A 17022-nucleotide genomic window follows, 5' to 3' on the forward strand; every position below is an offset into this window, starting at 1 on the left:
AATATATAGACACCATAATTATATTCACTGCTTTTTATCATAAGTACTGCATTATCACTCATCAAATCATCTGTATATCACACACTACTGCTGCTGTATATTTTACAAAAAGCATAATATTGCACAATATTGTTATTTGCACTCCCACACTTTATGTACATAACTGATCATTCATATTCTATATTCATATTTAATACCCATTCTGTCTATATTGTATCTCATCATCTGCTTTGTCTTGTATAGTTTGTATAGTATAGTGTTATCCATGTCTGTGCTTTTGAGAGTCACAAACAGCTGGAACCAAATTCCTCATGTGTGTCAAAACACTTGGCCAATAAATCTGATTCTGATGTTGATTCTGATACGGGGCAGATATCACACGGATCAAGCAGCCAACTGGAGCTCCCTGTAGTGAATTAAAGCTTCAAGGTAACTGAGTGCGACTTGCTTATGGAGCTCTCTCCATGTGGATGCATGGCATCTTTAGTGACCTGAAGTAAACAGTTTAGTCACTGTCTGTGATGTTCAGTTTAGAGGTTCTCAAAGTGGGGTCCATGATATTAGAAATTTCCAGTCCTCTACTATTATTTCTTTTAGATTCATTACGGGATACTTTTCCTGTAATGTAACTCACCTTTCAGGCATTTGCCTACAAAAGCCATTAAAATGTAAGTGATATAACAGAAACATATAAAGATTTGACAGTTACATATAGTTACAGTTACAAATACATATTTTAATACAGAAATTTGGCCTTCAAAACATAATTTCATGCTCATTCTTTGTTAAAAACTTGACCCATGCTCATTTAAAAGCTAAATAAGATGCAGCCAGTTGGTTGTCACATAGCGCCATCTATCGACGAAACAACGTTAGTACATAGAAACAATAAAGTGTTTTTTTTTCTGTTGTTTTTCCAAGTTACCAAGAATATTAAATAATTTAATTGTTGCATAAATATTAATGACACATAAGTAATAAAATGAAGAAACATTTTATCAAATTGTTAAATATTTTCTTTCAATATTATATATAACTCACAAAAGGGGGGAAGAAAACAAAGCAACTGTCATTATTATATATATATAGAGGGCCAAACCTGAATTATGCAAACTTGTGCAGGATAACTGTCATTTAACAGACACCCTTATCCAGAATGACTTACAATTTACTTATACAACGGAGACCTTGCTCAGGGGCCCAGCAGCGGCAGCTTGGTGGACCTGGGATTCGAACTTATAACCTTCCGGTCAGTAGTCCAACACCTGAATCATTATCCCACACTTATATTGACATTGACACCTTACTAACCTACATCTTTCAGCGACCCTGCTAAAAAAAAGTTAATTGGCCTAGTCTGGTGATTTTAAAGTTAATTCAGTTTGTGATACTGGTGTGTTATTTCTTTAGGTGAAAATAATAATAATAATAATAATAATAATAATAATAATAATAATAATAATAATAATAATAGAAAAATAATCGAATTGAAAAGTCAAACAAACAAACAAACAAAAAAACGCTAACAATTTAAGGAAGTTGCAAACAGAACATAATTATTAACACCTAGGCATGATTCTGGTCATTCGAATGCCATCCAGGTTCAGTGACATCACATCCCTACACTGCGCGCCACTGCATTTCCGGTGGATGGGACGACGGACGAGTAGCAGTTTGGGAACAGGGGACGAGCTTCTTTGGAGAATTACTGCCTGTTGCAACTGAAACTGTGAGTCAAGTAAAATGTTTTGCGGTAAAATAAGTTAATTTTTCGCTTTTTAGATGTTTCAGTGAAGGCGCCTGTGACAGTTCGGTTCAGTTCGAAGATTAATTTCTTCGTGTGTACTTCTCTTTTTGTTGGAAAACGTTTGATTGATTGCTGTGTTATCCAACACGGAGGCGGATGTGAGAGCGCGCGCTCGTCCTTTGACCAATGAACGTGCGGGATAATGCGGATTCTTGCGTAGCACATCACGGAAAGGGCGGGGCCTTCTTAAGGACACAGAAAGAAAACAAAAGTTTAATGTTTGAGACAGATGTGATTTAAAGCGCTGTAGTTCGCTCATTATTATTACTTAATGTGCATTTACAACAAGTCCATTGTTGTTGTTTTTTAACATAAATGCTGCATTTTTGCATAACTCTAAACTTGTGTGTTGTTTGAGTAAAAGTCGAGTGCCTTGTAAACAGCAGACTTTAGAGATACAATGGTCTTTTATTTTGGAGTTAAATTATTGATTTGCATTATAAACTCGCCTTATGTGTTTGTTTCTCCTACACAAAACCAATACTACTTGAACGCAAGAAAGGGTGGAGGGATTTGATTTAGAGAGCTGCACTGCTTTCAGAAACACAGTGTTAACTTAGCTTAAAGGGTCATATAGTGATGATACTTTTCTGTGACACTAGAAGGTTGATCAAATTGGTACGAAGCTTATTTTATCTTACTCGTCTTCAATAGCTGTTTAATCCTAATCAGGGTTACAGTGGATTCATAGCTTGTCCTTGGAATACTGGGTGTGACACCTTCGGCACCATGTACAGATACAACTAGGGGCAATTTGACAAAGTCAGGGAGATCATGACCAATAATTGGAGGGTTTGTGAGTTTAAATCACAGGACTACCAAGCTGCCCCTGCTGGGCCCTTGTTAACTGCTCAGATAGTTATATAAATGACATAAATATAAGTCACTCTGGTTTAAGGGTGTCTGACAAATGGCATAAATATATACTAGAAGACTTGGTAGCATTAAAAAAAAAGGGAAATAGTTCTAGGTAATCTGTGGTGAAGTGCTTACTGTAAAAGATCTTTGAGGTTTTTGGTGTCTGAGAAGCTCAAGCTTTTTTGTGCATGTAGGTACTGGCTTGTTTGGGATTGGTTTCATATACTGTCACTGCTCAGCTAATTACCAAGGTTTCCATGAGCTCATTCAGGTGTGTCTCACTGGTTCCTTTATCCACCCTTTAAAGGAAGTTCATTGTTTTCTGCTGCACTGATGTTACAGTAGGACACTGCTAGCAAAGTTACATTGATGTTTAATAGACGGATAAATCAACAGAAACAATTTGAGAGCTGGTCAGACTGCACTTCAGGTAGACATGAAACAAAGGCTAAATCTTACTGGCATTACTAACAGCAAGCAGTCTAATATGTCGTATGGGATATAGGAAACTGTTATCCAAAGTGATAATGGACCAAAATCTCAAAAATTAACCTTAGATGCAATTGAAGATCACATGTTAATAATTAAGATTAATACAGGGTCACTACCATACAAGTCATTCAGGGTGGAATTGTTCCTTACTGCAGCAGAGGACACATGGCAGCCAACAAGAGCAAGGGCCAGAGCTCTCTGGTGCTGCACAAGGTCATCATGGTGGGAAGCGGAGGAGTGGGCAAATCAGCACTCACACTGCAGTTCATGTACGACGAGGTGAGTTTCACACTGAAATATTGTTTGACACGTGGATGTTTTCATGTGCTGGTTTAGGAGCATTTAATTTCTGAAATTATTAAAAACAACTAGTGTTATTAACAGAACTTGCCCATCATATTTTGTCCTCTACTTAACAACAGTACTTTCAGGCTTTCGTCCTCGTGTGATTTTTCATTTCAAAGACAAATACATTTTTCTGTACAAAACTGTAATTTGTAATAATTCATTTAAATGATATGCAACCCACCCAGAGTAGGAGAACCCAATACTGGAATGGCTTCTATAGCTAAGTTTGAATGGTCACTTTCATAAACCTTACTACAGTTCAATTTTGTTCGCAGTTTGTTGAAGACTATGAGCCCACTAAAGCAGACAGCTATAGGAAGAAGGTTGTGCTAGATGGAGAGGAGGTTCAGATCGACATCCTGGACACAGCAGGACAAGAGGACTATGCAGCCATTAGGGATAATTACTTCCGCAGCGGAGAGGGCTTCCTGCTAGTGTTCTCCATCACAGAGCAGGAGTCGTTCAGTGCCACCTCCGAGTTCAGGTATGTTAGATTTGTTATAAAGATGTATTATCAGAGCTTCATTCTGAGATCGAAATATGCAGAAATTGAGTCATTTCAAGATGCAGAATATGGTTTATGACCACGTTTGAATCTTCTGTGCCTTTTTCAGAAAATCAGAATTTCAGGAAATCAGAAAAATTTCCTGATAAATCTTTGTCTGATGGAACGTTATCACTTACATTACACTATTTAAACACAACGGCTGATTTGTAACAACAAATTAAGTGAAAATATTCTGTGCATCCTCTTCAGTCATAGCCCTGTCCCCCTGACTGAGCTCCTTCTCGCCCTATCACTTTTTCCTGACAATATTAATTAATTCTTCTAGTAATACCACATTGTAACTAGGGTCTGAGGAGAGGTAATGACCAGGCTAATGCTTATTGCTTTGTATAGCAATTTTTATTTAGTTGAATGAGGACATTTTTTTCCAGAACTAATTTAATTGACATTACCAATATCATTGGCTTGTTAAGTGCTAAAAAAATGCTTCCTTATTTCTTCTAAGTTGGCATTCTGTCACAAAGAATCTGATTTAGTCCGTCCACTCTGATGGTGACGTTTCTCTCTGAATTTCAGATGCAATACAATTACAGTGTCATCACTTATTTTTATTTGTTTTTACCCAATACTCTTACCAATAATTAGAATTGTAGCAAATGACATTAAAATGTAAAGCCTATAGGCATAACTTTGCTTTCTTTGTTGGAGAATTATAAACCTAATTTCTCTCACACCATTTTATTTCCACACTGCTGATTTCCAAACCTCCGTCAGAACAGAATGTCTGCGTGTGGACTTCCTTTGGTTAACATTTACATTTCGAAATGGAAGAAAGATTCATGTGTTCAGTGGCATCAGTATTGCGATCACATTCAAGACGACTTATAAAGTTGTCTTTTGAATGGTGTTTGTGTCATTGTCTGTCTTTGATAGAGTTTGTGGTTCACCATTAAAGCTGTGACTAAACTTGCGAACTTTTGTAACATGGCAACAAAAACCTGCACAAACCTGCAGACTGAATTAATACAGTTTCTAGGCACAGGAGAGCAATAACCTTATCAATGAAGAGCCTGCAGTTAAATTTTGTTGTTTTTTTGTGTATGTGTGTTTGTTTGAGACAGAGAGCAAATCCTGCGTGTGAAGGCAGAGGAAGATAAGATTCCTCTGTTGTTAGTTGGAAATAAATCTGATTTGGAGGATAAGAGGCAGGTGTCTGTGACCGGAGCCCGAGAAAAAGCAGATGAATGGGGAGTGCAGTATGTGGAAACCTCAGCAAAAACGCGTGCCAATGTCGATAAGGTATGGTTTACACATGCTTACTCCTATAGTTGTACTACTCCTCATGTAATATATTAATATAATATCTTTTATAATATCTTGATGCATGCAGGATTTCAACTTGGTACTTTAAATAAGATTAAGTATGTAAATAAATACTTTATGTAAATATTAAATTGAATAAACCATATATCCAGTACCATATATTGGGGTGAATGGGTGTACTGATGATAAATTATACTTTCTATCCATGCTGTTAATAAGCTTTGAGAAGAGAAGTATTTGCTCTCATAAGATACAGCAATCACCCGATAAACCTTGCAGTCTGACGTCTGTTCCGTATGGACATAGACCTGGACTTACCATACTGAATAAATTAAATGTGTAATTCATTTAAAATGATGAATAAAATTTAACAAGGTCCAGTGAAGCAGATCAACACAAAATAAAGTTACTGTTACCACCCAGATGATTTTCCCCATATAATGGCATGCCCAGACATATTTTATTCCTCTGTATAGCCATATTGTGATATACAATTATACAAAGTTACATAAACAATACATTTCCATGGAAGAAGTAGGTATTTGTACATATCAGTTGTAGCTTTAATTCAATAAGAGAAAAAGATGGTCTTCTGTTTTCAGGTGTTTTTTGACCTAATGAGGGAGGTACGGGCCAAGAAGATGGCTGAGAACAAGGATAAAAATGGCAAGAAGAGTGGCAAGAAGAAAAAAAGCCTGAAAGAACGCTGCACTTTGCTTTGAATCAGAAGAACCCTGAAGAAAGCCTCACTCGGAACAAAGCCTTTCTGGTGGAAACGGAAAACCCAAAAGCTGTTTTTTTCCCCACTATTGTGGTTAACGTTGCCAAATCCAGACAGAGTTAAGAACTGTGAACAGATGCCATTGTTCTTCCTTGCTGTATTCAGTAAGGTTTATGCAGCTGTCATACATTATGGTTTTCTTTTCCAAGAACCTTTCTTCTGCCATCAAACAAATAAGAACCAACTAGGTGGACATTCATGCTGTTTGCAATTTGCCATATTCCATCATCATAGGTTGTTGGCAATGCCTCCTACTAATATATGAGTTAGTTACATACATTGAGTATGTGATATAATTACTGCATTAATACTTACCACTACCGGATTTCATATTCAATTAGCTAGTAGTTTTCATGCCATCAGCACTATTTAATTAGATGAACTATGTCATTTTAAAATGAACCACCATAGTTTAGCCACAATCATATTATGTTAAAAAATTTGATCATTATGTGTTTAGATTAGACAAGTCTTTGCTGATGTCTGCAGCACCTTTAAGGAATAACATTCTGAACCTGGTTTTGTAAGAGCTTCATAGCACAGAGACCATTGTTTAAGTGGGAAAATGAGTGTATAATGTGTTAAACACTTTAATGATGAGATGTTTTTGAATGCAGTGCTATGGGATGTTAAACAAAGCAAGATGGTCTGGTTATCTGGATAATGGGAGTCAAATATAATGAACAATGCTCATGGAGAAATACACACTGTTAGTTAGTTATACGGCTATCGGAGGAAATCTGCTTGTTGTAATACTGCTATGATGTGTATTAGTATTTTCAAAGACTTCACTATGCAAAGCCTACCACATATATTGCTTTTAGTATAACTATAAATATGTTTTTGTGATAACCATATTTTTGTAATTGAATCACTTTTTGTATGAAATGCTTTTTACTGATTCACTGTATGATGTTAACAGACCAAATAAACCTATTTGTTTAGTATTTGTGTTCACTAATTTAGACAATATCAGTCTAAGAAATATTATTATTATTATTATTATTATTATTATTATTATTATTATTTAAATGTCAAAGCATTTTGAACATTAGGTGATTAATTCTTGAGGATATGCACAAGGGATTTTCATGGAATTGAAACCAAATTTAAACACCTGTTCATCAGAGCTATTTTTTTACAGAGCTGCTTCATGTTGAAGCACTAAGGTTTGTAATTCATAATCTTGCATGTAACTATACATGAATCTTAATAAAATAAAATAAAAAGTACAATTCTTTCATATAGTGCTTTATTAAATTGAGGTGACCTTGCCACCATGCTGGATTACATTTTTGTAGAGACATTGGTCACATCGTATCACTCAGGCTGCACTCCCATGTCTATTCTATCCTGCTGATCATTGTGGGGGTATCCTGCTCTTCATTATTGTGCCACCTAGTGGCATACTTAAACATACTAGATATAAACTTAAAAATATATGTATTTTTAAACTTCATAACCTTTGCATTATTTGCAATGCATTGTCTAGCATCTCAAACATTTATCAATGTGTCAAATGTTTTGAAAATTTTAATAAAGAAAAAGAAATGTTTGAATAAAGATTTAGGCAAATGTATGCTGTCAATTACACATGGCTAAACTGTTCATTTTAAAAATTTATGCATAAAAAGCATACTGTGAGAACGCTCTTTTTGATTTATCTTAGTTATTTTGCTGCTAACATTAGCAAAAATCACAATTTGTGTAATGACATAAAAGTGCAGCTAACATTTAGCCTAAAATTGGAACACGCATAACACATTTTATCATTAAATAATGAGTTATGAACGTTGCAATTACTAGTAAATCTGTACAGTACCGTACAAACTGTTTCAGCTTTTCTAAACATTTAAAACAGAAGACAAGCACTCACATACAGGATCGACCCCAAGATCCTGAAACTGTGAAAGAGAAGGGACTGCTACTGCACCACCACAATTTGATTTGACATAATTTCTTTCAGATTCATGTAAATTAGCTACGTAAATTTAGATGCACTTTGCACTTGCATTGAAGGGATGCAGAATATTCAATTTACAGCATTTATTTCCATTAGGTGGAAACATAATGAAGATCTCTTTAAATTTAAAACCCTTATCAGCTTGTGTAGTAGTGGGATTTCAGCTGTGAATAGGCATGGTAGTGCAGCCTTAGTGATACAGTGTGACCCAGTCTTTTATCACCTACATGTCTTTTGGAAAATTGTCCATAGTGTGTGAGTGTGTGAGTGAATGAGAGTGTGTGTGCCCTGCGATGGGTTGGCACTCCATCCAGGGTGTCTCCTGCCTTGATGCCCGATGACACCTGAGATAGGCACAGGCTCCCTGTGACCCGAGGTAGTTCGGATAAGCGGTAGAAAATGAATGAATGAATGAATGAATGTCTTTTGATATTAACTGGTTTTACTACATCCTCAGAAGAGTTCTGATTTACAATGCTGGCCAAGGACATATCATGCAAAATACACATACAAAAACAACCCTTTGTTTTTACAAAACACATACAAAAACTAACCACCCGTTAGTGGTGGCCACAGCAAATCATCTGTTTCCACCTAACTCTATCCTTGGCATCCTCTACCCTTGCACCAAATAACTTCATATCCTCTTTCAACACATTCATACAGTATATCTCCTCTTTGGCCTTCCTCTTGACCTCTTACCTGGCAGCTCAATCTCCAACATACGTCCACCAATAAAACACACTCTCTCCCCTGTACATGTCCAAACCTTCTCAATCTAGCCTATCTGACCTTGTCCCCAAAACAGCCAACCTGATCTGTCCCTCTAATGTGCTCCTTCCTAATCCTGTCCATCCTCGTCACTCCTAAAGAGAACCTCAACATCATCATCTTTGTTACCTCTACCTCTGTATCTTTTTTCCTCACTGCTACAGTCTCTAACCCATACAGTATAACTGGTCTCACTCTTGTCTTGTACACCTGTATTTGATTCTTGCTGACACTCTTCTCCAAACACTTGGAACACTTTACTTCACCCACTCCAACCCTCCTGCACTTGCCTGTTCACCTTTTCCTCATTTCCCATCGCACTGAACGGTTGACCCCAAATACTTAAATTCTTGCATGTTCTTGACTTCAGCCCCTGTAACCTTACTGTTCTACTTCCATCCCTCTCGAAAACCATAAGAAATTAGTTTCATTGTTACCCTTTCTGGTATCTGATTAATGTAACTGACAATGCTGATTAAAGTCAGGGTCTTCATTTTCATTCAAAACATTTTGACATACAGTCAAGGTTTTTGTAGAGGAAATTTTAAATATCATAAGTGTCTAATATCTAAAGCAAAAATGTCTTATTGTGATGACACGCGGTGTGTATGTTCGGCCAAGGATTCCGATCCCATCGATGTGCCTATTGTGAATCTCGGACATAGCGCCACCAACAGGGGCCAGGAAGTGTGTCAGTCAAAACAGTTGCATGTGGTGAACTTTTAAATACTCCTCCTAGGACATTCATGCGATTGACACCAAAAGTGTTCAGCATGATGCCGAGATGTTGCACTTGCTAAATTGTGAAGGGATTTTTGATATCTCGAACGGTGCTCCCATGGCGAGGCGACGAAGTTATGGCAAATTCAGAGAAACAGGAAATGTCTAATACACGTGGTGTGTATGTTCGGCCAAGGATTCCGATCGCATCGATGTGCTTATTGTGAGTCTCGGGTATAGCGCCACCAACAAGCGCCAGGAAGTGTGTCAGTCACAAAGATGGATTTTTTGACAGCTGCATGCGGTAAACTTTTAAATGCTCCTCCTAGAGGGTTGAAAAACCTTATTTGTTTTCTGAGAGAGGGGGATATCCTGGTGTCTATACAGAGAATGCAGGAGGACAATGTATTGAACCAAACAAAATGACCTATTTAAGTTAAAAGGACATAATGACAATTGTTTAGGGGAAGTGGCCAATTAAACTCACATACCATAAAGGAAGATAGAAAGATAAATGGTTAGCCAAAGAGAGTGAGAGACATCGTAACCCAAAGACATCATCATACAGAAGACAGTTGTAATTTGTATATAAGGAAAGATTAAAGGGGTCATGATAAGAAGAAAGAGTGACTAACAGCTTAATTAAGCTTGTTTATCAATTGTATTTGGTTTGTCTTCAAGTTTAGCTTCTAAAACTGGCACTCATTTAACTCGTTTAGTGTGTATGTCTATTTATCATTATCTGTAGTAGTATACAAGCAAATACCTTTGTTATGGATACACATTTATGCCTTGATGTTTATGTTGGCTAGACATCAGCAATGCAAGAATGTAAAATAAACAGTGAATTATAATGTGCAATTCAAGTGTATAGCATCACAAGAACTTGGAATAATTACTTTTATATTTTTTGTGCTGTTTTGGAAGTAAAAAGTCAACTTTAGTCTATTTATAGGGTTCATTAACATATTCATCAACAGTTTGTTTGTTTAACCAAGCACTGCTATTACTGATAATAACAATCTTACCATAGGTTCTACTCAGAAAGACCTGAATACATTTACATTACATACATTTTATTTTGAGACAAAATGGATGGCAGAAAAATCATATCTTCTGATTTTACCTCAAATAATTTAATAAAAAAAAAACTATTTTTTAAGTGATTGGCTTGGAGATTGGCTTAAATATATTTATATATTTATAGTCTAATACTAAAAATGTATTTGTTTGTAGATTGATGCAAACGTCCTTCTGCTAAAGAATGACGACCAGATGAAAAGCTGTTTGCCTTCCTATGGTGACAGGCTGGCAGTGATGGGATATTTTAGTGGCAAGAAAGCGAACCCACTTACAGGAAGTCCAAGCTGTTTGAGCGACTAAAGTCGAAATTAAACAAAAGTCTAAAAACAAATTTTTCCAAAAACCGATCAGCAAACAACAAGAAAAAGGAATGGTTTTTTTTCTTGAAAAGAAAAGTGGAGATTGGGTGGATGTTCAAATTAGGACAAAAAAGCAGGTGGAACAAGAAAGTTGACAGTGCCAAGAGACTAGAAAATAGAGAACCAACTGAGGAGGCTATTTGTTTATTTTTACCAAAAGGAAAAAATTCTCAAGCAGTGTTTCTGAATTTGAAGTGGATCTAATGAATTATCAGGAAATGTCATTAGATGACAACAGTACAGTAGGGGAAATGTATTAGGCATCAAAATTTAGAACAGAAGACATTGGAGGATATATTATATAATATTTCAGACTTCAGATGCCCTGGATGTTATTTTTGTGAAAAGTGGTGGTTTAAGCAGTGATTATGTGCCTCCTCTACATTATAGAGAGCTCTAAATGTTGCATATGATGATCTGAATGTTTCTTTTCACATTTCCTCAACAGCCTTGCTAGATGCAAGTGATGAAGTGACAATATTCACTGGAGAAATCACTGAGATAGATCAACAAAATTTAGAAGACACTTTGCCAGATGCACCAAAAAGTCTTGTGATTCACTGTGGATAGATATTTACTGAACATATTGCACACTTCTGAATTCACTTTGAATTCAAGCTGCTTCTCCCAAATGAGCAGTAGATGAGATGGGTCATGACTTTGGTGGAGTTTGGTCAGTTGCCTCTCAGAATTCTGGCATGAATTTTATGAACACTAGGTAACAACTTTATGATTTTGGCAGTGGGAAGAGCATTGGCTGAATCATTATACCTTTAGTACAGTCTTCTGCAGTGTAGACCATCAGGAATTACTTGACGTCTTGGACAGAACAGTTGCAGGATAGTTCCCACAGCAGAAAACATCAGGAACATTTTGCAAGAACTGGCACACAAGAAACTAATTCAAGAGCCTGCCTATGTTCTCGAACAATGGGCAAGCATACTAAAGCCTTTGAGCAAGGAATGTGATGAAATTGAAGCTGTGTATAGAGAACTACAGCTAACTGTGAAGAAAATTGTGAGATCTCTGAAATTCGCTGAAACATTGAATGCATACCCAAAGGAAATTTCTAAGCATTTGACAAGATATCTGCAGGAGTGTGACACAACAGTCTTTGTTACTGAGATTCTGTACAGACCCAGATGTCTATATAGGCAAAACTACAACTATTGATTTCATAGACCTTAAAGGCTTTGAGAGAAAACATGTGGCACAACTTGTGGCTGTCTTCTGAGGCTTTCAGCACACTATGACAGCTATAATGACCGCAGGTCAGAAATGAACAAAATTCTTGAGAGCAATGTCTGGGGCATGGACATAATTTAGAGGTTAATTAACTGAATATCATAAAGCCTGCATAAATACTATTTGTTTGTGTTCATTGTTCTGTCAGTAAAACTGTCAGTCAGGCTGTGAATTGCATTAAATTGTTCTTAAATTGTATTAAAGTGTTCTTTATATGTTGTGAGCCTCAGTACTGTACATTCTAACAAGTGAGCTGTAAAATATATTTACTGTGGTTTGTTTTTATTACCACTGAATGTTTGGTTAACTACCATGTGTTACAGTATATACTAATACAACATGCATATGTGGAACCAATGAGATTTGTGTGCATTTAAGATACAGTGGCCAATAAGTGCATTAAACTTGTGCATTAACTAATGCACAATAAAGTTTCAGTCCTCCTGTCCTTCTTACTACACATATTTATACTTGCATATTCACAATTTAAATATGTATTCCAATTTATTTACCACTAGGAAAACAGTACACTTTTGTAGAATCTTGTTATTCTAAGGCAATTCTACTATGGTAAATGTTCAAAGTTGCATTTTAAATTGTCTGTATAACCACTACTGTTAAATACCATTCCTTAAATATATTTCAATTTAAAACTTCATTCAATCCTTATATGGTCTATGGACATGCAATTTATTCTTACCGTATTCTAATATTTTAATGATCAACATTTCTGACTCTTTTTAAAATGTTACTGTGTTACAATTGTTAATAAAAGAATCAAAACGTACAGTATTACAGCCAATAATAGGTCAGTCATGAGTGCAAAATGATCTCTGAATATAGCACTACTATTTATTGGTTACCTCTAAGAATGGAGTTAAAGGGTTTTTACCCCAACATTGTTAATACTGTATACATTTTCTTTAAAATACCAAGATGACAAAAAAAGTTCATCAAGTTTTATTTCTGGAATAACAGAAAATACAGATAAATCTATTCTGGTAGATTATATAATTTGAGATCTAATATCTGGACCAACTGCCTCCTAAACTCTGTATATTATGAATCGTATACAGGAAACACATTTTACTGTTGAAATCACTATGTTGGAGTGTTGAGGTTAAAAGTTTTTACTGCACCAAAAATAGCATTATTAAATTTGTACTTATGTACTTATATATTGTATTTCTATAATGCACACTGGAGTATAACCAGAAAAAATGTTTTAATAATAATTCAGATGCTTTTGCATCCTTCCAACATTTTTTTTTTCTGATAACTAAAATTAAGCAGTTTATACACAGCAAGATCTCCAGTCATTTCTGGCCTGTGATAACACAAGGAATTAGTCACATTAGTCACAAAAAGGCATCATTGCTATAATTCAGTACGGAGGTTGAGATTTATGTTGTGTGTCTCCTACAGTGAAATCAGAATCTCTCTATTTGTGAAAGCACAATGAAAATAATACTCTATAATGTTATCCATGACCATACAGCAAGGTCAATATCAGTAAATGGAAGAGATTATGTCAGAATGATGAAATATATGGTGCATTATATTATGAAGCAATAGAATAGAATCACAAGAATTGCAAGAATATAAAAAAAAGTCAGAATTCTACGATATAAAGTCAGAATTATCTTTTATTATATTTTAAAACAAGGCTGAAACAAGCTTCCATAGATATTTTACTATAAAGGAAAACATTAGATTTTAAAAACATATTTCTTCTTTTTCTAGATTAATGGTGTACATATTGTCTGTAACAGAGTGGTACAAGAAAGGCTCCCTTACCTGAATAAAAAGTATAATAAGGATTAATAAGGATTTTGTGAAAAAATGTGTTTTTAAGTTGTTGTTGTTGTTTTTTGATCTTAATAAAGATTTTGAAGATAACAAAGTGAAAACGTCGCCCGTTTTGTAGAATGACACGTGAATGTTGTAACCTGGAAGTATGTAAACGTGACAGTTCATTATAAAAGGTGGAGAAATGTTCAGACAGTTACAGAAGAATATGTGGTTAACAGATTAGACACGTTACTTAATGTCATAACATCGTTTCACCAGCAGATGGCAGATGACATGCAGTTATGATTACTGTGTTCACATTTACAAACCTCTTCACAGAGTTAGAACAACAACAATCTATGTGACTGAATCAGTTGAGATACTTGTTACTCCTCTAAACGACCACAAGGCAATTTCCATAAATATTAGTTCAATATTTGTTCTTCTGCTTCTGTAACTGCTCGATATCCCTCTGGAAAACTCTTATTTAAGACATGTTAAACTGGAACATGGAAATATAATTTATTTTTGATGATTAAGATAAAGAATGCTGTGATGAGGATGTACTCCTGTAAGAGTTTTTAGATGCATTTAGATGAAATTTTTGAAGTATAATAAATCACCTGCTAATGATGGCATCTCATTGGAATTTTATAAATAATTCACAGACATTCTTTCACCTTTTCTTTTAAATGTTTTCTCTGAGATTATCCAAATCTACAAGCAACTGCATAGCTCTTCTGAGCCGTATCACTTACTACAAGGAACAGGCACACAAGAGGCCATAGTTTAGAGCGTCTCTCTCAATCAGCTTTGGAGAAAGCTTATTTACTGTAATATGAAGACCATTAGCTTGGAGACGTACAGAGTTCTTAGCTTGCTTCCACACTTCATTCCTCAACATGCGTGAAATAAACTATAATAACGGATCGAAGACGAGAGTCAGACAAGCTTTTCTCTGTTTTCACATTTTCACTGTTGTGACTATAGACGAGACTTTAGACGAGATCTGTATCAGTGTGCATCACTATACAATGCTTACATCTAATAACCCTAATGACATACAAATCCACAATGCTGCTGATTTTTAGATATACATAAAATATATATTATATTATATATTAAATTATTTAAATTTGAGTAAAATGTAAAGTAAAACACTTTCAAATCATATGTATATTATTCCCAGTATAACATAGATAACATAATAAATCTTTAAATCGAGAAATTTGAAACTTTTTTCCACAAAATGATGCCTGCTACAGGTCTCAAAAAAGTTTGCACAGGGGCAACAAATGGTTGTAAAAGCAAGAAATTTTGAAAAGATTAAGCTGGGAGAACATCTAGCAAATAATTAAGTTAATTGCTATCAGGTCTCCAACATGATTAGCTATAAAAGGGATGTCTTAGAGAGGCAGAGTCTCTCAGAAGTAAATATGGGCAGAGGCTCTTCAATTTGAGAAATAGTGTGTAAAAACATTGTGGAAAACTTTAAAAACAATGTTCCTCAACGTCAAATTGCAAATGAAGCACCGACGTGTCTTGTGGGCCAGGGCTGATAAAAAATGGACTGTTTCAAAGTAAAAAATTGTTCTATGGCCAGTCCAGACCAAATTTAACATTTTTATTGGAAATCATGGACGCCGTGTCCTCCAGGTTAAAGAGGAGGAAGACCTTCCAGCATGTTATCAGTGTACACCTCAGCCAGCACCTGTGATGGTATGAGGTTCTGGTGCCAATACCATATGCATAAGTGCATATGGTATTGGCAGCTTGCATGTTTTGGAAGGCACCGTGACTGCTTGGGGTTTTATAATCATATCCTATATGATCATTTATGAACATTGTCCTGGTAAGAACTCTGCATGGCAACTGCATTTTGGACTAACTGTAGCCTATTTATTGAAGATGCAGGACAACCACCTAGTAATGCATTGCAATAGTCCAGTCTGGAAATCACGAATGCATGAACTAGCTTCTCAGCACCAGATTAAGATAGGATGTTTCTTAGCTTAGCAATATTTCTGAGGTGGAAGAAGGCAATCAGGGGAAGAAAACTGGCTAAATATTTTGCATATAATAACTTGGAACTACTTCACAAATATTGATAATTCTATTTACCGCAATGGTCAGTTTCATTGTGGTCTTTGAGATTTCTTGTGGAAAGGAAGCAATTGCTGTAGCGATGGTCTTGCAGTACTCAAAGGCTTGTTCGAAAAGGCCAAACTCAAATAGCCTGATGGCGTGATAGGACTTGAAGCTCTACGATAGACAGACAGAGTTATTCTTTCTTTGTAAAAAGGTTCATGCTTAAATTTGTACACTATAAAAAGAATATAACAAAATTGTAAGAAATATTAAGAAATAAAAAGAGAAAGTCCAACCTGGAAGCTTGGCTGAGCGAACCCTGTGGTCAGCCAACATACGTATTCGTATACCTCAGTTTTTTCAATCGCTTCCCTCATGGCTGATTCTTAGTCTGCAGAACGACAAAGGTTTTTCAATAGCAAGTCAAAAATTAATCATACACACTCTCTCACACAAGCACACATCCAATACCTGTCACAGCCAATGAGCTCGAAGCTGGATCTCTCTAAAATCTGCAGCTCCTCCATTGCAACTATGTAACACAGCTGTGCAGCATGGGTCAGTCCTTTGGAGTCTGCAGATGAAAGACCAAACATACATGTAAGGATTTGGGTTCATGGAACAGTCCAGTGTTTACGACATTATTACAACATGTGAAGTTAATAAAATATTGTTACTGTCGTCCATACCAAGGTCCTGTCCCATTTGAATCACATCATTCAGTATCTGGTCTTCTGGGTTGTCAGAGCATAAAAGTTTCGCCAGCGGAAGACACCAGCTATCTTGATTGTTAACCCCTAGCTGAAACAGGAATTGGCACTGTAGCTGCCACTAGAGGCAACTCTCATTATATATATATATATATATATATATATATATATATAT

General features: G+C 35.8%; 1 protein-coding gene across 3 annotated transcripts; it reads left to right on the forward strand.

Annotated features, from left to right (window-relative positions):
- The first annotated feature begins 1601 nt into the window (after positions 1-1601).
- LOC113653887 (ras-related protein Ral-B) lies at positions 1602-7064 on the forward strand. Of its 3 annotated transcripts, none has more exons than XM_027163765.2 (5): positions 1602-1729; positions 3313-3436; positions 3781-3989; positions 5135-5312; positions 5939-7064. In XM_027163765.2, exons 2-5 carry the CDS (start codon positions 3323-3325, stop codon positions 6056-6058), a joined length of 621 nt encoding a protein of 206 aa, XP_027019566.1. In that variant the 5' UTR covers positions 1602-1729; positions 3313-3322; the 3' UTR covers positions 6059-7064. The 3 variants fall into 3 exon arrangements, with proteins under 3 accessions (XP_027019566.1, XP_027019575.1, XP_027019580.1); XM_027163774.2 differs by having other exon boundaries at positions 3316-3436; XM_027163779.2 differs by lacking the exon at positions 1602-1729 and adding an exon at positions 2408-2425.
- The last annotated feature ends 9958 nt before the right edge of the window (positions 7065-17022 follow it).

This window comes from Tachysurus fulvidraco, chromosome 2 (assembly GCF_022655615.1).
Source record: "Tachysurus fulvidraco isolate hzauxx_2018 chromosome 2, HZAU_PFXX_2.0, whole genome shotgun sequence".
NCBI classification, from domain to species: domain Eukaryota; kingdom Metazoa; phylum Chordata; class Actinopteri; order Siluriformes; family Bagridae; genus Tachysurus; species Tachysurus fulvidraco.

Bases quoted from the DNA above. Each gene is read 5' to 3' on its own strand.
- LOC113653887 (XM_027163765.2), top strand. From the start codon at position 3,323: ATGGCAGCCAACAAGAGCAAGGGCCAGAGCTCTCTGGTGCTGCACAAG. The intron at 3,990-5,134 runs GTATGTTAGATT...TGTTTGAGACAG, and splicing joins AGTGCCACCTCCGAGTTCAG to AGAGCAAATCCTGCGTGTGA. The intron at 5,313-5,938 runs GTATGGTTTACA...TTCTGTTTTCAG, and splicing joins CGCGTGCCAATGTCGATAAG to GTGTTTTTTGACCTAATGAG.